Consider the following 26,624-nt stretch of genomic DNA (forward strand, 5'->3'; position numbering starts at 1 on the left):
AGAGCCAGCGAACACCGGTTCTACCAGAGTCAGACTCGACCACCTTCATGGTTATTTTCTGGCTTCAACGTCTTTTGAAAATGTTTAAGACTGACTCAGAGGGGTCAATTCCTAGCCTAAACATACAAGGTTGCAGAGACTTCAGAATTACTTGTACCTATATATTTTAGCTGAGAATAGGGGAATGAGTGCAGAGTTTAACTCCAAGAAAGGCTCTACCTGGGCTCCGCAAATCCAGTGCGGCCTAGAAAGAGCCAAGAGCTGGATTTGAGGTCTCAACACAAAGGCTGCCGTGATGTTGTTCATGTCAACACTGTGATACAGAATTAATTCTGCTGTAGAGTGATCTACAGCAGTAGAGTGATCACAGTCTGGCTAGCCTTGTTAGAAGAGCAGAGAGACAAGAAGGCACTGCCTGTATAGATAGGCATTTATGATGTGGTTAAAGGCACAGGACCAAGCAGTATAAGGAGACACAGTACAGAACTTAAAAAAGCCAAATGTAGTTTTCATAGCTTGCTCTTGCCTTTCCAGCAGGCATTGTGACAATCTGCACAGTTCTCATACAATTACATATGTGGGAGTGATTTTTAAAGTGTTATTACTTGTACAACGGTAGGTCATATCATCATTATTTGAATATGAGAATACAGGAGATTTAAACTTACCTCATGTCTGGCGAAAAGTCCACCTGACAAGCGTAACCTGCTACCATATGGCCCTTAAAAATTTTTTTCTTATTTAATCTAAATCTATTCTGTGCTCCAAAAATTAAGATTTGGTTGTCCATCGATTGGCACGCTAGCCATTTCCCTGTAAATTCAAGAAATGGGACATTTTAGAGCCAAGACCAAAAATTCTAAAAAGACTTTATTTTAAATATGTTCAGACATTAATATTCTCTTGTTACCAACCACTTTACAACAATAGAAAAATGGATTTACTATACTGTCTGTAAGGTATTACAAATGTGTTGCTGACAAGAGGGATTTATGTATAAAGTAATGGATTTTGTGCATATAATCCCGTATCATTAAGTACTCTCCATATAAAAGCTTCTTTTTGCCTATATAAGGATACACAGAAATTCTCAGTTTAGCATTAACAGAACTCAAGTAAAATTTTATTAAATAAAATTAACTTGGACTAAGTCCAACAGAACCCTGGAGGAAAAGAGATTTACCTATGTTAATTACGGAAAAAGGAAAGATTACCTCTTGGTGAGAAAACCTAGGATTATTAAATAAAACTATTCAAAAAAGATGTATCCCTAAACAATTATAGAAACTGTATTGAAAGGCCAAGTTGCTTTTATCTACCCAAGACTCACCAAAGCCTCGAGAGCCTATCTTTTTGCATCCTAGGGAACTTGCAGACATTATTAACTAAGGAAATGCTCTTAACAGTATTCAGTCTGAGAGGGTAAATAGCCTTGTTCAGGGCACGATATCTGTGATGGATAGTTTAAAAATGCATACATAAAATGTAGACACAGGGTGACAAATGTGACAAGTATACAATATGATTATCAAAGCAGAACCCAGTTAGGTTGCTCTTCTCATAAAAATCATAGGGCATTTGACAGAAGTGATCACTGATTTGCCTGTGGCAGACTCCTTGATGGAAGCACAAACTGTTTCTTGCCTCTTTCTTCTTCCTTGCTCTACATTCACAGGAGCTATGTGAGTTAACAGTGATTTGATGAGTGTTGCCCAAACATCAGATCCTCTATAGCTCATGGAGAGCTATAATTATATCAGTAAACTGTCACAGTATCTCTGTAGTGCAAATTACCTTATACTTAAAAGGCAATGCATTATTGAATAGAAAATAGTATTAGACGGATTTATCTTTTTTATTTTGCCTGAGAAAATCTTTTATGGTAAATTGCGAAAGTATTTTTATTATGGGGAACCAGATCAAAATTTTCTATCCCTTGAAAGAGAAAGAACTCACAGTAAATCACTAAATGACTGAACACGGTTCTGTCGGAAGGAGAATTCTCAAAAAAACAAAAACAAAACCCGATCCTCAGATAGAAATCCTTAAGATGCTCAGTGTTAGCTAGAATTCAGTTTGTTTGCTTGCTTGCTTATTTATTTATGTATAAAAAAACAAGAGAATGGGTGAGGTGACTCACTTATGAAAACCAGTGATTATTTCCCATTTTGAAAACGTTTCCTTATACAAGTACAACCCTGTGACAGACTTGCCCTGGGAGGGAATGGCCAAAGTTCTTCTGAAGACAGAAATCACACTTTGTCTTAGAGGCTCATAAAACACATTAAAACCACATTCTACCTACTGACTCACCATTTGGAGACAAAGTCACTGCAGGCATTGAGTGCATACTGGGCTCTGCTATGTACTTGAAATCCACAGGGATGTCCCTAAAATTTAACAACAGCTTATCAGAAAAAGTAATTTTTAAAAAGTATCTTTAGGAGAATTGTCTCGGAAACTAAAGAGGTATTCTTGAAATTATATATTTAATGAACCTTTCATGAAACTTCCCAGGGGGAAGGAAAATCACAAAATGGCATCCCGTTGCTTATTACAGATCTTTCACTTCACAAATGCCTTTCCATGAGAATTATGACAGTGTTCGTGGTTTTCCAGTTCTACTGAAACTTTGAGTTTTATGTCAGAAAAAAATCTGTGACTAGAGTTCTTTAACAATGAGTTCATCTGAAAATGTACCACCGTAGGCAGAAGCAAGATGTCTGAGGCAAGCCTACAGGGACGTATTTTCCCTGCCAGTCAGCCTTAACGTGCTACTCTGCAAACAGGTGAGAGTGTGAAAGAGCCTTCAGCAATGCAAGTGGATGGTAGGCGAAGCTGCACGGGGATCTGCAAGCAGGCAGGGCCCATCCAGAAGTAATGAGATTTCTGCATGGGAAAGGGCGATTAAGGGCCTGGTACCTGGACATCTTCTATTTTCAGTTTACATGTGAAGGATTCTAGATGCATATGGTGCAGGGGAGAAAATGCATTAAAAAATTCTTATGTGAGTGACACGAAGAATAAAACAAAAACAACAAAAATGCCAAACTAGTCACACCTAGATCTAGAACCATGACAATTTCCATATGCCGTTTTGTTTTTAATATTCTCCACTTAAAATTCTCCATGAAGAATTCTTTAGTAATTCTGAGGGATGTGGGGCTCGTTGCTTTTCATGAGTGACCAGGAATGTTTCTTACAGAGTAATGTGTGGAAAACGTAGTCTGAAGAATAACACAGATATAAAACAGCAACATCAATTTCTAACTATAGTGCAAGTTTCAAAACTTTGATTAATTGGAAAATAACAATAATCAGAATACTAATTTGCTTTAAGTAAGAATTTTCTCTATCCATCTATCTACCCATCCAGAAGAAGCAGATGGTTAGACAAAACTTCTATGAGCGGGAATGCCTGGGGGGCTCAGTCAGTTAAGTGTCCAGCCATTGGTTTCGGCTCAGGTCATGATCTCACGGTTTTTGAGTTCGAGCCCCACATTGGGCTCTGTGCTGACAATGTGGAGCCTGCTTGGGATTCTCTCTCTCTGCCCCTCCCCCCTTGCTCTGTCTGTCTCTCTCTTTCAAAAATAAATAAACTTCTAGGAGGGTCTTGGTTAGAAGAAAACATTTTTAGGTGTAACCTGGGAAATAGTATCATTTATCAAATTTCCAATGCTTTATACCTCTAAGATATCAATGAGAAGTCACATTTAAAATGACTCAAATGTATCGAAAAGAACCTCAGTCTGAAAAAGGCTCAACCATTTGTCTCTCCTCATATAAAATTATTACCAAAAATCATCGGTAACATGGATTAAAACACAGGAGCAGTTCTAAATTAAATTAACCATAGTCTAGGTTCAGATCAATCAAGGTTTTACTAAAAGTAAACAGAAAAAAAATGTAGGTAGATCCCTTCTTTCAAGGAATCTTGGTACAATGAGTGGTAGACTAAGAAAGGAGTCTCAATACTCTGCGGACTTCGTCACTGCTAGCAAAAATGCCTGCTAGGCATAGTTATATTTAATAAACACCCCACTATTTTCTAATTAGAAACTGTAATTCAGTGTAATAAGCTAGTAACTTACATCTTACAATCATCTTCAGTCTGGAAATGGTATCACTGAAAAAACCTTAACAAAAATCCATGAAATTGTAAAGATAAAAGATAAACAGGAGGATCAACCTCTGTCGAATTTTCTTCCAAAAATATTTTAACAAAATAAACACCTTTGGGAGAAAACATGTTGGTGACATCTCACTCGTTTAGCAATTAGCATACCACAGGCTGCTCCATATCTAATTATAATCTCTTATTCTCCTTTAAAACTGTCTGCTAGTCGTAATAATTTAGTATTGTTTAAGAAAACCAAGTTTCCTTTAGTCTGCTTGTATCATTGTGCTACTCTTAGCAGGCTTAGGGTGTGCAAGTTTGGCAAACACCAGCCGTCTGAATGATAGTAATAGTAATTTCAATTTTCCTAGTAATAATAGTAATAATTTTCCTATTGGTGGGATCAGTTCTCACGCTGAGGTGGCCAGGGCCTCCCTTTCTCTCCCAAGGAAGCTGCCAGTAGCACCAGTAATTGCCTTTCAGAGACAGCTGTATGTGGTGAAGGAGGGTGCTGGGGATCCGGAGGTGGTTTTGATGCCTACTTGTCTTTGTAGCAACACTGATCCTCACTTCTGTTTCTTTCCAACTAATCAGACTGGATGCAAGTTATCTTCTGTCCCCACCAGATCCTTCTTTCATCTAACTGTCCAGCCATATAATTAATTCAGGTTCTGGATGTTTTAGGTAGGCCTCAGGGTATCCACAAGGCACAAGCCTCTAACAGATACACAAAAGAGAAAGAGAAAGAAATCAAAGCATACTGCTATATAAAATCATCTAATCACAAAGGAAGAGAGAAAGAGAGAAAGGAATAAAGGAGAGAAAGGAATAAACAGCCAGAAAACAATGAACAAAACGGCACTAGTAAGTCCTTACCTATCAATAATTACTTTAATTGTAAATGGACTAAGTTTAGACAAATATAGGTTAGCTGAATGGATAAAAACAAAACAAACAAACAAACAAACAAGACCCAATATTGCGTATAAGAGAATCACTTCAGTTTTAAGGACACACACAGATTGAGAGTGAAAGGATGGAAAATATATTCCATACAAATGGAAATCAAAAGAAAGCAGGGGTAGCTGCTCTACTTGTATGAAACAAAGTAGACTTTAAGCTAAAAATTCCCAGTAGTAGAAAGGTCATTATATAATAATAAAGGAGTCAATTCATCAAGAAGATATAACAAATATAAATACTTATACACCCAACATCAGAGCACCTAAATATATAAAGCAAACATTAACAGATCTGAAGGGAGACATAGATAGCAATACAGTAATAGCATGGGACTTCAGTACATTGTCAACAATAGATAGATCATCCAGACAGAAAGTCAATATGGAAACATTGCACTTAAATGACATACTGGACCAGATAGACCTAACTGACATATACAGAACATTCCACCCAACAGCAGCAGAATACACATTCTTCTCATGTACACATGAAATATTCTCCAGGAAAGATCATATATTAGGCTACAAAGAGTCTTAATATCTTTAAGAAGACTGAAATCATATCATGCATCTTTTCTGACCACTATGGTATGAAACTGGAAATCAATTACAATAAAACTGGAAAATGTACAAGTATGTGGAGATTAACGACACACTACTAAACAAAACATGAGTCAAAGACATGATCAAAAGGGAAATCAAAACTATCCTGAGACAAATGAAAACAGAAAAACAACAGACCAAAACTTATGGGATACAGCAAAAACCAAAGGGAAGTTTATATTGATAAACACCTACATTAAGCAAGAAGAATCTCAAACAACTTAACTTTACACTTGAAGGAACTAGGAAAAGAAGAACAACCTACGTCCAAGTTAGAAGAGGAAGAAAATAACAAAGATCAGAGAGAAAAGAGACTAAATAGATACAGATAGGAAAGAGACTAAATAGAGACTAAAGAGATAACAGAAAAGATCAATGAAACTAAGCAGTTTTTCTTTTGAAAAAGAAACAAAATTAACATTTAGCTAAACTAAGAGAAAAACTCAAAAGAGACATTACAACTGATAATATAGAAACACTAAGGATCACGAGAAACTATTACAAACAATTATATACCAACAAATTAGAAAACCTAGAAGAAATGGATAAATTCCTAGGAACATGCAATTTACCAAAACTGAATCATGAAGAAGTAGAAAATCTGAACATGACTAAGGAGGTTGAAGCAGTAATTGATAACCTCCCAACAACAAAAAAAGTCCAGGACCAGATGGCTTCACTGGTAAGTTACACCAAACATTTAAAGAAGAATTAATATTAATCCTTTTCAAACTCTTCCAAAAAATAGAGAATTCTTCCAAATTCATTTTATAAGGCCAATATTACCCCGATACCAAAGCCAGACAAGGATACTACAAGAAAATTAGAGGCCAACATCCCTGATGAATACAGATGCAAAAATACTCAATAAAGTTTTAGCAGACTGAATTCAACAGTACATTAATGGAATCATATACCATGATCAAGTGGGATTTATTCCTGGGATGCAAGGATGGTTCAACATACACATATCAATAAATGAGATACAAAAATGAAGGATAAAAATTATATGATAATCTCAATAAATGCAAAAAATTTTGACAAAATTTAACATCCTTTCATAATAAAAAGTCTCAATAAACTGGGCATATATAGAACATACCCATGTGTGACAAACCCACAGCTAACATCATACTTAACTCTAAAAGGCCGAAAGCTTTTCCTCTAAGATCAGGAAGGGTGTCCCCTCTAACCACTTCTATTCAACATAATAGTATTGGAAATCCTGGTCAGAGCAATCAGACAAGAAGAAAAAGGCATCCAGATCAAAAAGAAGTAAAACTGTCTCTGTTTGCAAATGGCATGATATTATATATAGAAAGCCCTAATGACTTCACACACAAAAAAAGACCATTAGAACTAATAAATGATTCAGTGAAGTTGGAAGATACAAATTCAACATTCAAAAATCAGTCGCATTTCTAGGCAATAACAATGAACTACTGGAAAAATAAATTAAGAAAACAATCCCATTTATAGTAGCATCAAAAAACAAGAAAATACGTAGGAATAAACTTAACCAAGAAGTTAAAAGACCTGTATACTGACAACTATAAAACACTGATGAAAGAAACTGAAGATGACATAAATAAGTGGAAAGATACTCCATGTTCATGGGTCTGAAGAATTAACATTGTTAAAATGTCCATAATACCCAAAGCAATCTACAGATCTGATTTAATATCTATCAAAATTCCCATGGCATTTTTGACAGAATTAGAACAACAATCCTTAAATTTGTATGGAACCACAAGACTCCAAAGCAATCCTGAGAAAGAATAAAGCTGGAGGCATCAGGCTTCCTGATTTTAACCATATTACAAAGCTACAGTAATCAAAACAGTATGGTATTAGACATTTAAAGCAGAGATAATACCTATCCTTCTCAGCCTGTTCCAAAAAATAGAAAGGGAAGGAAAACTTCCAGACTCATTGGATGAAGCCCGCATTACTTTGATTCCCAAACTAGACAGAAACCCAGCAAAAAAAGAGAACTACAGGCCAATATCCCTGATGAGTACAGATGCAAAAATTCTCAATAAGATACTAGCAAATCGAATTCAAAAGCATATAAAAAGAATTATTCACCATGATCAAGTGGGATTCATTCCTGGGCTGCAGGGCTGGTTCAACATTCGCAAATCAATCAAGGTGATACATCACATTAATAAAAGAAAAGAACCATATGATCCTGTCAATCGATGCAGAAAAAGCATTTGACAAAATTCAGCATCCTTTCTTAATAAAAACCCTCGAGAAAGTCAGGATAGAAGGAACATACTTAAACATCATAAAAGCCATTTATGAAAAGCCCACAGCTAATATCATCCTCAATGGGGAAAAACTGAAAGCCTTCCCCCTGAGATCAGGAACACGACAGGGATGTCCACTCTCACCACTGTTGTTTAACATAGTGTTGGAAGTTCTAGCATTAGCAATCAGACAACAAAAGGAAATCAAAGGCATCAAAATTGGCAAAGATGAAGTCAAGCTTTCACTTTTTGCAGATGACATATTATACACGGAAAACCCGACAGACTCCACCAAAAGTCTGCTAGAACTGATACATGAATTCAGCAAAGTCGCAGGATACAAAATTAATGTACAGAAATCAGTTGCATTCTTACTAATGAAGCAACACAAAGACAAATAAGCTGATCCCATTCACAACTGCACCAAGAATCATAAAATACCTACGAATGAACCTAACCAAAGATATAAAAGATCTGTATGCTAAAAACTATAGAAAGCTTATGAAGGAAATTGAAGAAGATACAAAGAAATGGAAAAACATTCCGTGCTCATGGATTGAAAGAATAAATATTGTTAAAATGTCAATACTACCCAAAGCAACCTACACATTCAATGCAATCCCAGTCAAAATTGCACCAACATTCTTCTCAAAGCCAGAACAAGCAATCCTAAAATTTGAATTTTTTTTTTTAACGTTTATTTATTTTTGAGACAGAGAGAGACTGAGCATGAATGGGGGAGGGTCAGAGAGAGAGGGAGACACAGAATCTGAAACACGCTCCAGGCTCTGAGCGGTCAGCACAGAGCCCGACGCGGGGCTTGAACTCACGGACCGCGAGATCATGACCTGAGCCGGAGTCGGACGCTTAACCGACTGAGCCATCCAGGCGCCCAAGCAATCCTAAAATTTGTATGGAATCACAAAAGACCCTGAATAGCCAAAGTAATACTGAAGAAGACCCAAGCGGGAGGCATCACAATCCCAGATTTTAGCCTCTACTACAAAGCTGTAATCATCAAGATAGCATGGTATTGGCACAAAAACAGACACATAGACCAATGGAATAGAAACCCCAGAATTGGACCCACAAAACTATGGCCAACTAATCTTTGGCAAAGCAGGAAAGAATATCCAGTGGAAAAAGACAGTCTCTTTAACAAATGGTGCTGGGAGAATTGGACGGCAACATACAGAAGAATGAAACTAGACCACTTTCTTACACCATTCACAAAAATAAACTCAAAATGGATGAAGGACCTGAATGTGAGACAGGAAACCATCAAAACCCTAGAGGAGAAAGCAGGAAAAAATCTCTGACCTCAGCTGCAGCAATATCTTACCTGACACATCTCCAAAGGGAAGGGAATTAAAAGCAAAAATGAACTATTGGGACCTCATCAAGATAAAAACCTTCTGCACTGCAAAGGAAACAATCAACAAAAGTAAAAGGCAACCAATGGAATGGGAAAAGATATTTGCAAATGACATATGGGACAAAGGGCTAATATCCAAAATCTATAAAGAACTCACCAAACTCCACACCCAAAAAACAAATAATCCAGGGAAAAAGTAGGCAGAAGACATGAATAGACATTTCTCTAAAGAAGACATCCAGATGGCCAACAGGCACATGAAAAGATGCTCAACGTCACTCCTCATCAGGGAAATACAAATCAAAACCACACTGAGATACCACCTCACGCCAGTCAGAGTGGCCGAAATGAACAAATCAGGAGACTATAGATGCTGATGAGGATGTGGAGAAACGGGAACCCTCTTGCACTGTTGGTGGGAATGCAAACTGGTGCAGTCACTCTGGAAAACAGTTTGGAGGTTCCTCAAAAAATTAAAAATAGACCTACCCTATGACCCAGCAATAGCACTGCTAGGAATTTACCCAGGGGATACAGAAGTGCTGATGCATAGGGGCACTTGTACCCCAATGATTATAGCAGCACTTTCAACAATAGCCAAATTATGAAAAGAGCCCAATTGATGAATGGGTAAAGAAGGTGTGGTTTATATAAACAATGGAATACTACTTGGCAATGAGAAAGACTGAAATATGGCCTTTTGTAGCAATGTGGATGGAACTGGAGAGTGTTATGCTAAGTGAAATAAGTCATACAGAGACAGACAGATACCATTATGTTTTCACTCTTATGTGGATCCTGAGAAACTTAACAGAAGACCATGGGAAGGGGAAGGGGGAAAAAAAGTCAGAGAGGGAGGGACGCAAACCATAAGAGACCCTTAAAAACTGAGAATAAACTGAAGGTTGATGGGAGGTGGGAGGGAGGGGAAAGTGGGTGATGGGCATCAAGGAGGGCACCTGTTAGAATGAGAACTGGGTGTTGTATGGAAACCAATTTGACAATAAATTTCATAAAAAAAAAAGATTACTTAAGTAAATTAAAAAAAAAAAAAAACCCTAAAGAAAAAAAGACTGAAAATCAACAATCTAAATGTGCAACTCAAAAATTAGAGGAACAAGTAGAACAATGAAACTAAAAGCAATAAAAAGAAGTAATAATCCGTTAGTATAAAAAAACCAAAAAAACCCAGTATGGTATTGTATAAAAACACAGATCAAATAGAGCAAAACAGAAAGCCCAGAAATAAATCCATGCATATATAATCAACTTATTTTTGACAAAGGAGCACAGAATATACAATGGAGAAGGTACAGTCTCTTCAATAAATGGTGTTGGGAAAACTTGATATTCACATGCAAAAAATGAAACAGGACCCCCCTATCTTACACCACACACAAATTCAAGTCAAAATGTACTGACGATTTGAACATAAAACCTGAAACTCCTGGAAGAAAACACAGGAGAGAAGCTCCTGGATACGGGTCTTTGCAAATATTTTCTGGATTAGACTAACCTTAAGCAAGGCAACAAAAACAAAAATAAACAAGTGGGACTACCTCAAAGTAAAAAGCTTCTGTACGGCAAAGGGAAACCATCAACAAAATGCAAAGGCAACCTAAGGAATGGCAAAAAATATTTGCAAACCACATATCTGATAAGGGGCAGTATCCAAAATATACAAGGAACGCACACAATTGTTATCAAAAATCCAAGTAACCCAGGTAAAACTTGGGCAAAGGACCTGAACAGACATTTTCGCAGAGAAGACATACAAATGTCCAACAGGTACAAGAAAGTGCTCAACATCACTCATCATCAGGGAAATGCAAATCAAAACCATAATGAGATATCACCTTACATGTTGGGATGGCTATTATCAAAAAGACAGACAACAAATGCTGGTGAAGATGTGGAGAAAAGGGAACCCTTGTGCACTGTTGGTGGAAATGTAAACTGGTGCGTATAGCTACTATGGAAAATAGCAAGGAGATTCCTCAAGAAATTTAAAATAGCATTACAATATGATTCATCAATACTACTTCTGGGTATATATCCAAAGGAAATGAAATCACTACCCTGAAGAGGTATTTGTACTTTCATATTCAATGCAGCATTATTCACAATAGCCAAGGTAGGAAAGTAACCGAGGTGTGAAAGAATGGATAAAAAAAATGTGGTATTTACATATATAATAGAGTATTATTCAGCCTTTAAAAAGGGGAACGATGCCATTTGCAACAACATGGATGAACCTGGACAGCATTACGCTAAGTGAAATAGGCCAGACAAAGACAAATACTACATATTATCATTTATATGTGTAATCTTACAAAAGAAAAAAAAAAAAGAAACAAGAGTCAAACCCTTACAGAAATCGAGTAGATTGGTGGCTGCCAGATGGTTGGATAAGGATAGGGAACTACATGAGGCTGGTAAAAGGGTACAGACTTTTAGTTGTAAGATGAATAGGGTCTGAAGATCTAATGTAGAACATGGTGATTACAGTTATTGTATTGTATAATTGAAATTTGTTAAGAGAGTAGATAGAACCTAAGTGTTCTTACCAAACAAAAAAGGTAAATATTAAAATACTGTAAAGTGGTAGATGGGCTAACTTGGTAGGAATCCTTTCACAAGGTACACATATATCAAATCGTTATGTTATAAACTTTAAATATATTACAATTTTATTTGTCAATTCTATCTTAATAGAACTGGAAAAAAAAACCCTTAAGCTTTGGAATAAGTTTAATACAGGTTTGAATTCTGGCCTTTCATGTGTCATGGAACCTGGGGTAAATTACTTAACCTATACTAGTTTCCTCATCTATAAAAACAGGGATAGCAAATATATCTATTCCAGAAAACTACTTTGCACATGAAATGAAAGAGCTCACACAAAATGCTTGGGATGCCTCGCACACAGAAAGGGCTCAATAGATGCAGCGTCATTAATCACTATGACAGTAACGACTCCCTTAGACACTCAGTGCATACGGCATGCCAGGCACTGTGCTGGCACTGGGGACACACCGTGAGCACGGCTGACACAGGTCTCTCTCGGTTGGGAACTTGTCAGGGAAGAGGAACAAATACGCAAGCACTGAAAAGCGGCGGGAAGCAAAGCATTATGTGGGGTCACAGATGGGAGGCACTTATCCTCGTGTGAGGATTGTGAGGAAGGCTCCACTAGCAAATGGGGATTAAACTGAAGTAAGTCTAAGGATGTCATCATTTATAATGAAACAGTAGTAGGACTCTTAGGAGCATTTCTTCAGCTCTGAGAAGGGAAAACAAGAAACATGCTGAGCTCACCCCTTAATGTAATCAAAATATGTGCTGACCAATGCTGTCATTTAGAAAACACACACAAGTGTTCTTAGAGCCCTGTAACTGGTGCATCATTTAAATATTTACCCATTTCTTTTATACCATCCACGTTTTAAAACAAAGCTGAAATACTATCTGAAGATAGAAACATCTGAAAGTTTAAGTATAATCGAACTGTCAGATTCTGTGCGTGTAACATCACTTCCACAGAAAGATCTTAGTTATAAGAGGGTCTCAAAGCATGTACTTTAAGGATGACATAAAAACTATACATAAAGTATAAAGTCAGCTCCCCATGAAATGGGGGTGATTTGAAGGGGTGTACTGGTGGTGAGTGCGGGAGAAATTGCAGTTAAATTACATGAAACCTTCAATTACTCAAATTTCCCTGACAGTGGCTAGGGACCTGCTCAGCTCCCCAAAGGGACTCCGTTTTCAGTTTCAGGAGGAAACTACTGGCTGTAGTTCAGGGCTTCCCACTTCTTAAAGCAGAACAACTTCTGTGGTGAGAAGTCACATTTTCTAGTCCCTGTAAGGCCATAACCACGGTTAAGCTGTGCTTCCTAACTGACTATAAAAACAACCTGGGCTCCATCCAAGCATTCATTTTAACAAAAAGATTATTATGCATTTCTTTGTAAGGAAATTATAAAACATGACCTGTGATACTGAGTGAAACTAGCGTTAGTATTTCTTGACTTTAGAAAAGTGTTTTGGTTTCTTGGTTTTTTTTTTTCCCCTTCTCTGGGAAAGCAAAATTAACCAATATATTCTCCAAATAAAACATCTGTTTTCTCCCAGTATGGGCTATGAATAGCAGGACACGATGGGTGATGACATGGGGCAATTTTCAGTACCGAACAATCATAATACAGACATTTAAAAAATCAAGATGTTTTAAAATATTTTCTTTGGGTTGGCTCTGAGGCCAGGATCTAATGCTCAATCCCAGCCGTGAACAATACAGTCTATACATTTGTGGTCCCTATGTGTCATCGGTCATTTTGCAAACGAATCTAAGTCAAAACAATATAAACTTGTCGGCAATACAAGAAAAATGACTCCAAACATATAGCCTTTGGTTAGACTGTCCCAAGACTATCAAAGGTAGCAGGTCTAAATTTTTATTTCCATATTCTGGATACTTAAATATTTACAACAGTTTGGTTGGCAAGCCAGAGATCACAGTTGTGAAAATCTTCAAATGGTTGAAAGACCAGAAGGCTGGTCTTTCTTTGGCTACAGATTTTTAAACTGCTTGCTATTTATATATGAATCAGATTTTCTACCAACAGAAACTCACCATTCCCAAACTCGGAGGCTCTTATCGTCAGATGTGCTCACAAATCTCCTGTTCTCATCAACAAAAACAATGGTGTTGACGGCTCCCAAATGCCGGTCATACTCCTGAACAATTTCTCCACTTCGAATGTCCCACTGTACATCAAACAAGACAAGAGGTAAACACAGAAGTGGAGCAGATTTATGAAAATAAAGAGATATCAGACCCATGGAAAGTGAAGAAGAAAAAAATCTCTAACATAATGTTTTTTACGACCGACTGTTTTCTACTAAAAATAGCCCATTAGCAGTCCCTAAGAGCAGCAAGCGTTAAACAAGTTAATATTCTTTATTCCATCCCCTAATACAACATAAGCTGTAGAAATCTTACTAAAATACTGTGAAAAGACTTACCTGCACAATCTTCTTATCAGACATGCCAGCTACAAAGAGATTTTGCTTATCTTCATCAGGATTAAATTTGACACAATAGGGCACTTTTCGGTTTGTAAACCTTGATATACACTGTCCTAAAACCAAAGACTCAAGTTAAGGTAGGTAAAATAAACCCTGGGATGAAAATCTAGAGATTATCTGCTTAATAAATTTTGGGGAAGGGCAGCCTGCTTGTTCTTTACTATAAACTACATTGTTCCTTTTCACAGATTCTTAATGATTAAAAATAAATTTTTCAAAAGTGAATCATCAATTGCAGAATAGATAAAATGATTACGATGTGTAGCCGGAGTTGAGAGCTACTGTGGGTTAAGAGTATGGGCTTTGGCATTAGACCTTGGCTGAAACCAGTTCGGCCATTTACTAGCTGTGTGACTCTGGAAAATTTACCTCTTTAAGCTTCAGTTTCTTCGTCTATAGGAATGATAAGAATAATTATAGGGATATTTTAAGAATTGAATGCAATACTGGGCGTAAGTGCACACACAGCACAATGCCTGGTAAACAGTGTTCAATAAATATGAGCTATTACCTTTCCCCTTAAAACTCAGTAAGACAAAAGATGGTTATACAAAACCATACTGGCCACAACGTACTGATGCAATTAATGTTTGTGAATATATAAAACCAACTCGCCTATGGGCCTGTAAACTGACTTATTTTAATCAATGTGGGCAATTAAATTTAATGTTGTTCATCAGACATTTATTGTGCTTCCATTAGGTGCAATGCTGTGTGCTACGTGATGGAAGAGAACAAAAATCAATTAAATAGTCTATGGAAGATTTCAGATTTGCTTGTCTATCAGCACGTTTGCTTTATAAATTGTATTTGATGGAAACAAAGTTTCATAGTAAAAAAGCTACTTACGTAGCTGAGTTTCAACTCTACATTTTATGATATTAGCTGATGGTGGTACGAGAATCAGCAGTTACAGATGGCATCATCTGCCACAGAAGACCACTCACACTATTTCATTTATCAATGCTAATTTCTAAGATAAATATGGATTAGTATCAGTGAGCTCTTACCTGTCTCAGTGTCCCAGAGCTTAAGATACCTGTCATAAGCTGCACTGAGGAACTGTGTTCCTGCAGTATTAAAGCAGATGTCCCTAACAGCTTTACTGTGACCTAAAGGTGGAGACAATAAAAATGGAGGTGAGGTGAAATATCTCTTAAAACACAAGCACTGTAAGAGAAATAGCATTTTCAAGCCACACTGTGAGTCAAAATCTCTGGAATCCTATTCCCTGACTTACTGACTCAGAGTTCAGTTAGGTGTGGGCTTGGGAACGTAGGAGGTTTTTTTATTTCCCCTTCAAAAAGCTCCCTAGGTGTTTCTGAGGCATAACATTTAGGTAAGAACCAAGAGACAAGGGGTAACTTTTTTTTTTTTTTTTGAAGTTGGTCATAGCAATCTTTTAATATGTAATACACATAACTGATGACTAAGCAGTCAAGAATTTAAGGAAACATAACAGGCCAATTATTGCCAACGAAAAAGAAGGGACTAGTGACATGTCGGAGGTTCGCTCTCCAGATTACTCACTAAGTGAAACAAAGTGACCTAACCCTCAAGTTCATGGAATCACAGCCCTTCTTCAGTAGCTGTGGATTTCTGTGATCACATTACCAAGTTTCACAGAAGTGAATTCAGAATCTCCGAGACTAATAAACCTTTTTGAAACAAATATCAATTTCTATTTTAAGATAGCATTTTGACAATATATTAATTTTAAAGTGCTTTGCTTGGAAATCAATCCTGCCAGGCCAGTCAACTCTTCTGAAAGTTACAGAGACAAATAAAATGTAGCTAAATGAAAGCAGAAACTTTCCTATTCTTTACCACCCCATCATGACCAAGACTGACAAGTACAATTGTGCAAAATGTGCACTGCACAAATTGTCAACCACACACAGCAGCCCTGAACCAGCACCACCAGTGAACTAGTCAGGCAGTGTGCTACAGTAATTAGGCATTCTTTTCTACAGCAATAGTCCTATCTTCCGAAAGCAGGTAATTTTCAGTTTTCCACTGAAAAACTGCCAGGGAGCGGTGGGGAGACAGATGGGGAGCAAATCCACTAAATGTACAGGAGGCATTTTGTTCCCCCATACGCTGCTGAGAGCCTTCCCACAAGTCCTCCTATAGGCACCTTGGGCAGCATTTATTTGTGGGGTGAGGCCCTAAAATCATAACAAAGCCTGCAGAACGGACTCCCACTTGAATCTAAAAACAGAGCCACTACGATTTACGCAAATAATGTTTCGATGATGTACAGTTAAATCTGGAAACATAACCAGCCTTCATATGAAATCTGCCCAAGACTGTAAACTATTCTCTGCCAGAAAGGTTTGCCACGAAGCTGTTCGCTTTTTGGCCTTGTTTTCTCCTTCAGGGAGTTCACTCAGTCTTATCCTTTTGTATGCTGTAGCTGTCAATTCCTAACTTCTCTTCAAAGCTCAACATCTGGCTATCTAATTGCTTACTGGAAATTTTCATCTCCATATCCCAAAGGCAGCTCAAACTTGACAAGTGATACCTCATCATCCTCTTCTGTTCCCTCTCTTGGCGAATGGCACCGCCATTCACCCAGCCAGCTGGGAGTCACCCTAGATTCCTGATGCACTCTTATCACTTACATCCGCTAAGTCCTGCTGATTTTTAACTCTTGATTGTTTTTCCTCTCTATGCGCCGCTTTAGTCCAGACTCTGAGCATTTCTAATCTAGACCAATGAAATAACCCTGTAACTCACTTCCCTGCCAGCGGGCCTGCCCCACCAAAACATCTTCCATACTGTCACTGTGATCTCTATAAACTTCTAATCTAATTAAGCTAATTTCCTGCAAAAGCCGTTTAATGGATGGCTTTCCAAGGTCCTCTGGATAGATTCTACACTCCTTATTTTTTTTAATTTTTAAAAAATTTAGTTTATTTATTTTTGAGAGACAGAGAGAGAGAGCGAGAGAGAGAGCACGAGAGTGTGAGTGTGGGCATACATGTGGGGGAGGGGCAGAAAGAGAGAGGGAGACACAGAATCCAAGACAGGCTCCAGGCTCTGAGCTGTCAGCACAGAGCCCGACGCGGGGCTCGAACTCACAAATCGTGAGATCATGACCTGAGCCGAAGTCGGACGCTTAACTGAGCCACCCAGGCACCCCAATTCTGCACTCCCTACTAAGGGCATGTAAGGTCCTCCATGCCTTGCCTCTTGTTATACTGCTTTCTCTGCTTGTCATCTCTCACCATATCCCATACCCTGGCAATTCTGAAATATACCTGGCTGCCCCAAAGCAGCATGCTTTCTCAAACCACTTTTGCTTTTCTTCTCAGTTCCCTTTTTTGTCTATTTGGGAGGACTTAGTCCCTCTTCAAGACTCAGCTCAAGTTTTTGAAGACTTTCCTTCATTATCGGTACAATGAAATTACTGTCAATGATGTTATCTTAGTTTAAAAAAGTCTTTCCAAACAGGGGCTCCTGGGTGGCTAAGTCGGTTAAGCGTCCGACTTTGGCTCAGGTCATGATCTTGTGGTTCCTGGGTTCAAGCCCCGTGTCGGGCTCTGTGCTGACAGCCTGGATCCTGGAGCCTGCTTCAGATTCTGTGTCTCCTGTCTCCTTCTCTCTCTGCCCCTCCCCTACTCATGCTGTCTCTCTCTCTCTCTCTCTCTCTCTCTCTCTCTCTCTCTCTTAAAAATAAATAAACATTAAAAAAAAAAAAGTCTTTCCAAACAGATTTATAGCCAGAGATAAAAGAAGTATTACCAATAAATGTTCGTAGACAGCGCCTGTCTCCATAAACCTCCCATAGCTGGGGGAAAAAAACACAGAGAAATTAAATTTAATAGAAGACTTGGGTAAAATGACAAGTTTCAATCAATAACAACAGTCGTATGCTGGCTATGTGTGTGCATATATGTGTGTACAGGGGATTTAACCAAAGGCATTATATTTAAGGGAACATGTTGCTTAGAGCTGTTAGTCTATGTTGCAACATTTGAACCACACACACACACACACACACACACACACAAATTTGAAATCTGACACTGAAAGATACACCAAAATATCAAGAAAACATAGATGGAGCTAATAAAAGTGACTTTCATTTCTTGTTCTTTTCTGTATTTGATATATTTTCTATGATGAAAACTTTTATGTAATATTATAAGCTACTTCTGGAAGAATTAAATACTATTAAAAACTGCCATGTTTATAACATTTTGGTCCTTACCAAATGTATTTCATTTTTGGGGAACTTACTGAAGTCACAAAATATTATAGAAGCTATATGAAAATGATGATCTACACTATAATAGGCTAATAATTCTCATCACATCTAAAGTGAATTAATACAATAGCTTCAAAACTACCTTTATTCTTGCCTACCTCAAATCAAACCGTTGGTAATGTTACTAGTGTTCTAAAACAGCACTTCCTGGCCACCCAGTGCCAACAGCATAAAGTCTCAGTTCCTGCAGCATACCAGGCAAAGGACTTCCAGGACCTACCTGGTCCTTGGCCTATGACTGTTGCCACTCTCTATCTCTCAGATTCGAGACTCCAGAAACCACAAACTTACAGTGTTCAGCACATGCCATGCCTATGCATCCTATTCACTCTTTTTGGACCTGCTTCACTCCCTACACTACCCCCCGACCCCGTAAACCCCTTTACTTAGTTACCCTCCTACTGAAGTGTGCTTCCTCTTTGAAAACAGAGCACCTTATGCCAGGTTCTATAAGCATCATTTACATCATAAAGAAATGATCACCCTAAGGTCAGGGAGAGGGTCTTTTTTAAACTTTTTTTTTTTTTTTAATTTTTTTTAACGTTTATTTATTTTTGAGACAGAGAGAGACAGAGCACGAACAGGGGAGGGGCAGAGAGAGAGGGAGACACAGAATCTGAAACAGGCTCCAGGCTCTGAGCCATCAGCCCAGAGCCTGACGCGGGGCTCGAACTCACGGATCGAACTCACGGACTGTGAGATCATGACCTGAGCCGAAGTCAGACGCTTAACCGACCAAGCCACCCAGGCGCCCCATGGAGAGGGTCTTAATATATTTTTTAGTCTTGGCCTGTTGACATATTAGGTACCTAAAAAATGCTTAGGAAATGAAGTAAATTGAACTCTATGTTTTTTCAATTGGTCAGAAAGACCTTAATCTTAATATAGTTTGTATGAAGTGAAAGTTAAAGGAAACAAGGTTTTTCTACTCCAAACTGTTAGCCTGTCATTTTAAGCTACTGAGTAGAGACAACTGCCTAAATGACTGCCCTCATCAAGAAAAGCTACCTTCACATATCATTGAGTTGTTTACACAGAGTACAATTTTAATGATTCAACTTTCTAAGCCTCAAGAGTACTAGAAGGCTGATATGTCTTGACCATCATAATAATGCAGACACAGAAGACACAAAAAAGAGCACTATTCTTTCAGACTTTAGTTTTAAAAAGGCTTCTCCCATGTTCAAGTTGATATGCTCTGGCAACTGAGCTTTTTCCCCACATACTCTATAGCGGAAACTTAACCTTAAAGTGGAGCTTCCCAAGACTGTACAACCTGAGAGAAGAGGCTGGGAGCAGTTCTGCTACTTGGTGTCTACTTGCATTTGTAAGAAAAAGGATGAATTATGTTACCTACTTTTTGAGATGGGATTTCTATCATGTGTCCTCTCTACCTCATAAGGTTCTGAGGAACCAATGAACTCATATTTGTTACGTATCCAAAGCCTCTATAAAAATACATTATTAGTGATTAAATATTTATATATCTAAAGCCAAAGTGATTGATTACATCCTAATCAGTTATCTAAGCTTACAAATGAGCCTAGACAGTTGGACCACAGAGCCATACTTGAATCAACATGTTTGGAAGCAATTCATAAATGGCTGCATTCACGGGGCCTAAGAGAAAATAATTAGCCTCTAGTTGCCTAACAAACCCAAATTTATTTATAATTAACCAAACAGACTTAACCAAAGCACTAGCATTGCAGCACTCCTACTCTGTTACTGAAAACTCACCTTAATTTTACAGTCCATGGAACAAGACAGCAATAAATGGCCAGAGAGAGGAAACAATCTGACAGCACTGACGCCCTATAAAAAGGTATTACAGTTATCAATCAGAAGGAGTCTAATGTCCGCTAAAGTGAAACAAGGAAAGTATGATATATTTTTAAGCAACCTAATTTACTGTTTTTCTTAATTCCAAAAATCATGCCCCAGAATAACCTTTGTTAGTAGTCCAAGAGCAGCCCTTATTGACACTAAGTTTCTGAAGATTTGTTTTTTGACCTTTAATACTGACTTGCTCACCCCAGGGAATTCTTAGTCAATCAAGTTGCTAATGCTCTCTCTCCTCTTCCTGCTTTTATTCAGTTCCTTCGCTCTTTGCTAGGAGCTGGAAAATTATCAGTTGGAATAGTGCAGATGACAAAGAATATCAACATCAAAAGTTTCAAGTATCTTGTCTCTGCATCAGTTTAAATATTATCATGGTTTATAAACCAGAAACCATCTAATCTTCTCTTAAGCATGATAATCCCAAGAGCTAAGGCAACATTACTGAGGTCTTAGTGCCACTACCAACCCATTATTCACTGCTGTGGTTCCAGAAAAAAGCAGATTGGGCAGGAATATGTGGGGAAAGGCTTGGGTTACCCCTAAGGGGATAGGACGCCAATTATGAATGTGATGTCATGGCCAATCCATATGACCACTTTGCTTACCTTCGTATGTCCAGACCACACATGAATTTGTTTCTTGGGAAGATAACACTTCTCAGGTGGCACAGTGGACCGCAGATTAACACCAACATCCTGAGGTATGTGAAGATAGGATCTGCCTTGGTAGTCATACATTTCTTTAACTGAAATAAGAAAACAAAGGAAAGCAGTGAACAAATACAAGCTACAGTCATAAAATCTATATCCTTAAATGATAACTTTTTTTTTTAATTTTTAAAAAAATTTTTTTTAATGTTTTTTTATTTATTTTTGAGACAGAGAGAGACAGAGCATGAGCAGGGGAGGGGCAGAGAGAGAGGGAGACACAGAATCGGAAGCAGGCTCCAGGCTCTGAGCTGTCAGCACAGAGCCCAACGTGGGGCTCGAACTCACAGACTGTGAGATCATGACCTGAACTGAAGTCGGACGCCCAGCCGACTGAGCCACCCAGGCGCCCCTGGTAACATTTTATTTATAGGGATATTGTTCCCTATTAAGGTTTAGGTACTAACATTCTGATGAAGTTAAGACCAAGAGTCAGCTAAAATTTAGTTCTTGAAGTCACTGCTATTGTTTACAATTAGAGGTAATACTTTGGAATTTCTAAATACCCAGAGACTATCAGACATTTAAATAAGATCTATACTTTTACTTAGTTACACATTTTAATGATATAAAAAAGACTTCACTGCAGCATAATTACAGTGAGGGAAGAAAAGATAATACTTGAGCCTTGTGAGTCACTGGCAAAGACTCAGAAGCAAACCAGGATAAAAAAAGAAGTTAAAAATATCAACTACCCTTTTTCCCTGTTTTCCTCTTTTATGCCCTTCCAGGTTCCTATTCCATTCTCTTCTCCACTTTCAACATAAAGTTTACAGTGAAGTCACTGGTGGCACTTAAATGGCATAGTATATATAAAACATTTAGCGGCATGCCTGGCACAGAATAGTCCTCAATAGATGTGGGCTGTTACATTTATTATGGCTGCAAGCATCACAGTACTCAACAGACTCCTTGGAGAGAAAACTCCAGAAAACTGGAGTTTGAGAAATCGAATATGGCCTCATCAAACCTAAATATTTGATATGTGATCAATATTCGAATAACCAATACATCAGTACTAAATTATTCCTTACAGTTTGCTAATTACTACATAATTTTCCAAAGGTAACTAATTATTAATGAACCAGGTACATTTGAGAATACTTATAATTCATTTTGGACTATATTTCCTGATGTAAAGGAAATAGGCATTTCCTTCCACATATCAAAATTAGTATAAGAATTTTAATCTCCAGTCTATTCACATGAAAAAAAAAGTTTTTCTTTTAAAGTAAAATTTAGTAACAATTATGAATTAGGAGGATATCTGGAGAGTATCTGGCTTGGGTTAAAAACAAAAAGTTAAGATGACTGGAGCCAAGAGTCTGTTCTGAGGAAACAATAGATTGTGGACAATTCAGACCTCTTCTTTACCTGTCATTTTTAAAGATTCACTAGCACTTCGAAGAATCATCTGTGGCAATCATTAATCATGCTCTTTTCTCTCCTTTATTAGAATACAGAAGAGTCTGGTATAATTTCTTTGAGATGCGAACAGTCAAATACAATTATTCTTAATACAGTGAAGCACAGCAGCTGATTAATAAGGGCAATTGATACTATATGAACAGAGAACAGAGTAGATATCTGAAAGTTTATCATAAAAATGAAGAAGCATAAAAAATATATTACCATGTAAGATTGTCTTCTCTTCCCCAGGTTTCTCTTCTTCCTGTTTGCCTTTTTTCTGCCTCTTGGCCGTGATTTCATCTAATTCTTTTTGTTCTTCCTAAGGAAATTAAGAAGTGAACTTTAAAAATGGATGTTTTAGGGGCGCCTGGGTGGCGCAGTCGGTTAAGCGTCCGACTTCAGCCAGGTCACAATCTCGCGGTCCGTGAGTTCGAGCCCCGCGTCGGGCTCTGGGCTGATGGCTCAGAGCCTGGAGCCTGTTTCCGATTCTGTCTCCCTCTCTCTCTGCCCCTCCCCCGTTCATGCTCTGTCTCTCTCTGTCCCAAAAATAAATAAACGTTGAAAAAAAAAAAATTTTAAATGGATGTTTTAGAACCCCACCGTGCCCAAGGCTGATTATAAATACTTTATGATGAGGTCCACTTTTTGGTGAAGCAATAGCTATAAGTATGTCTCTCGGATAACAATCTCAACTCTTTGACGGATTACAAAATGACATTAACAAATAAAAGGTACTAGTTAATACTTTTAAAATCATTTTATACAAAACCCATCCTTCTGGAACACCCAGAAGCAAATTTAATGTGTTATGCTAATTATGTAAGTGAAAAGACAAAGCAATTAGAAAATCTACTACTGTAAAGGAAACTCCGTTTTAGGACATAATGTTGTTCTCCAGTAATGACAGCTTTTACTAAGCCATAAGCATATAAGCAATGACTACAGATCTGTGACAACTTTTATGGGAGGAGCAGTGAAAGGAAGGTAGGGTAGTAATAAGTCCCTATCTATAATAACAAAGAAGTCAACAGATGATGTCTAATGTAAATAAAAAGCAGCATATGTCTATAATTGAGATACATTGATGAAAGATACAGCTAGAACATAAGCTTCATGAGGACAGGATTTTCTTGATCTTGTCCACTGCTATATCCCTAAGACCTACAAGAGTCACTGGCCCATAGAGACAGTAGGATTAGGAGGGGGGAAGGGGCAGATAGGGGTCTATAGTTTTATTTTATAAACTTCATGGTATTATTATTTTAAAATATAGATAATTATTAAAATTTTTAAATATGTTAATAAATAAAACCCATCATCAATCCTAAAATCATAGAAAGGCTAATTTAGTATTCTAGATACTCACATTACTATCTGAATATCTAGTATCAGAAGAACACCTACCACAATAGTTTAACAGCATTATCAACTTTTATTAAATTTTAACTTTTCTTAAAAATTGTTCAATATTGTATTTTAATTAAAAATATGGAAGAAAATCAGGGTGCCCAGGTGGCTCAGCTGGCTAGGTGTCCGACTTCGGCTCGGGTCATGATCTCACAGCTCATTATTTCAAGCCCCGTGTCGGGCTCTATGCTGACAGCTCGGAGCCTGGAGCCTGCTTCGGATTCTGTGTCTCCCTCTCTCTCTGCCCCTTCCCCGCTCATGCTCTGTCTCTCTCTCAACAAAAATGAAATAAAATAAAAAACCAAAAAGGTATTTAAAAAAATACGGAAGAAAATAAATCAGAAAAAGGATAAATAAAAATATTCCCAGGGCACCTGGGTGGCTCAGTCGGTTGAGCATCTGAGTCTTGATCTCGGCTCACGTCATGATCTCAGAGTTTGTGGAATCGAGCCCCGTAAGTCAGGTTCTGTGCTGATAGTGCAGAGACTGCTTGGGATTCTCTCTCTCCCTCTCTGCCACTTGCCTGCTCATGCTCTCTCTCTCTCCCTCAAAATAAACAAACAAACTTAAAAAAATATTCCCAAGAAAAATTTAAAAATCTTAGTGTATTTTCTCAACCATGGCAGGGAAATTCTAATGAGTCATCATTTGGTTCTCTAAGGAAATCTCAAGTTTATTAACATAGATATCCTTCACAGACACATAGCATCTACCTGAATTGGCAATGAAAAACATCAAAACTTACTTCTGAGGGTTTGGCTACATCTTTTTCATCCACATATTTTGCCCATGGTCCCAAGAAACCATCAATATTAGATGCATCATTTTCTTTAAACTTTTTCCTTTTTTCTATTTTTTTCTGACCAGTTTCAAACACAGTTAAACCTACATTAAAAAAGAGATTACAAACATGGATATTTTTTTAAAGAAACAGCATTTATATAAATACATATATAGAGCATATATGTTTTTACTTTGTATGGCTAAAGAAAAGTGATTGTTCAAGTGACCAAAGATTTATTTAAAAACACAAAATAAAATCTATATGAATCTGCCAGATAGACCAACTCATGGTATACAAAAAGAGACTCAACCTTCTGGGAAGAGAAGCTTCCTACTGTTCCCAATATTTTGCAAATCCTCATCTATTTAAAGAAAAGACCCAGCTATGTAATCCTACAATGATACACAATCCTTTTAATGAATCATGGACCTAGATCAGATTTTACCACTTTTTGAAAGAAATCCAGCAATTTAATATTGCTAAATAATGATAAAGCCACTTTTGAAAGCAAGAATAAATTAAAATTTATCATTTAAAAACTGAATTAGGTTAAATTACATTAGGAAATTAATAATTTTGATTCACTTGTAATTCAACAATATTAATTAAACAAGGTTTCACAAGAATCTGGTATTCTTCCAAGTGATTTCAATCTAAACTTGACCTCTAAATCACAAATCTTAGAATTAAAAAGAAAGGAGGAAAGAGGGTGTTTCTGGTTGAGGTTCTGATTTGATCAGTAGGAGGTGGCACTCTGGGTGCCGGCACTAAATTGGAAAAGGTTTATGGGTCACAGTCACAATCTAACTACATAAAAGATATGGCTTGTAAAAAAAAAAAAAAAAAGATATGGCTTGTAGAGGTCTAACTTAAAAAAGCTTACCTATATTAATTCAAATCAGTTTCCTTCAGGTTGCATGTTACAACAAAAGCTTGTTAAAATTCTATTTTAACAATAATGTAGCTGGATGATATGATATAGGGTCTGTAGCTACTAACTAGAAGTCCTCATACAACCATATTCTTTTTCTAATGAGCATATTTTATGGGTAAGATTCCAATGATGAGCTTTGTGAGAAGTTAGCATTTAGAATATGACACTTTGTCTTGTAAGTACAAAATGAAAATCTGCACAAACATATATTCTAAAACACATATTCAAACTCAGCCTTCAAACCTTTAAAGATAATCTTTACAGACAATGTATAATAAAATTTGTTCTGCTCTGTAAAAATGTAGCTTGACGTTAGTGTTGAGAAATTAATTGCCAAGATTAGCTACACATTAATTATAATTTATTGAATGATTTCTACATGGTTGGCACTGTGCCTAGTGCTCATCACAACCCAGAATATAGGTACCAACATCTTCCCTACAAGGTTGCACACCTAGTTGAGTGGCAAAAACAAGCTCTAAACTATAATAGTTCTAAATGATACTGCTCTAAAATATATCACTGTATTGTCTCAGCCTAAAATAAAACCAACCTAATAAAACACTAGTTTTTTCTTACTGCTGAAAGTCAATCTGCAAGACAGTAATCATAAGTGTATGTATACATAGATATAGACACATACATATATATTTGATATTAAATATTTTAAATAAATTTGAATAAATTACCTTGATTTTTTTCAGCTTCTTCTACAGAACCAATATATTTAGTAGACACTTGGTGATTATCTAATGAAGGGTCTAATGCATAACCTGAAAAGGAAGAAAGTACATATTATGGATACATTTTTGTCATGTATAGTTTATTTTATTACTATACGAATACACTCATTTCACATTTTCCTTC

The 26,624-nt window shown here is 37.2% G+C and overlaps 2 protein-coding genes across 5 annotated transcripts in view; one reads left to right on the forward strand and one right to left on the reverse strand.

The window, feature by feature from the left end:
- METTL24 (methyltransferase like 24) overlaps positions 1–26,624 on the forward strand; it is a 167,940-nt gene that overhangs the window by 112,490 nt on the left and 28,826 nt on the right. The gene's annotated exons all lie outside the window — the stretch shown is intronic.
- CDC40 (cell division cycle 40) overlaps positions 1–26,624 on the reverse strand; it is a 60,063-nt gene that overhangs the window by 2,404 nt on the left and 31,035 nt on the right. For both annotated transcript variants that reach the window (XM_053222380.1, XM_027057103.2), the window contains 11 exons: positions 26,447–26,530; positions 24,785–24,924; positions 22,855–22,951; positions 21,121–21,260; positions 20,414–20,488; positions 18,148–18,193; positions 15,411–15,512; positions 14,338–14,453; positions 13,946–14,079; positions 2,314–2,390; positions 669–813 (listed from right to left, as the gene is read on the reverse strand). In XM_053222380.1, the coding sequence (XP_053078355.1) occupies positions 669–813; positions 2,314–2,390; positions 13,946–14,079; positions 14,338–14,453; positions 15,411–15,512; positions 18,148–18,193; positions 20,414–20,488; positions 21,121–21,260; positions 22,855–22,951; positions 24,785–24,924; positions 26,447–26,530 (1,156 nt within the window). The remainder of the gene's footprint in view (positions 1–668; positions 814–2,313; positions 2,391–13,945; positions 14,080–14,337; positions 14,454–15,410; positions 15,513–18,147; positions 18,194–20,413; positions 20,489–21,120; positions 21,261–22,854; positions 22,952–24,784; positions 24,925–26,446; positions 26,531–26,624) is intronic.

This window comes from Acinonyx jubatus, chromosome B2 (genome assembly GCF_027475565.1).
Source record: "Acinonyx jubatus isolate Ajub_Pintada_27869175 chromosome B2, VMU_Ajub_asm_v1.0, whole genome shotgun sequence".
Lineage (NCBI taxonomy): Eukaryota > Metazoa > Chordata > Mammalia > Carnivora > Felidae > Acinonyx > Acinonyx jubatus.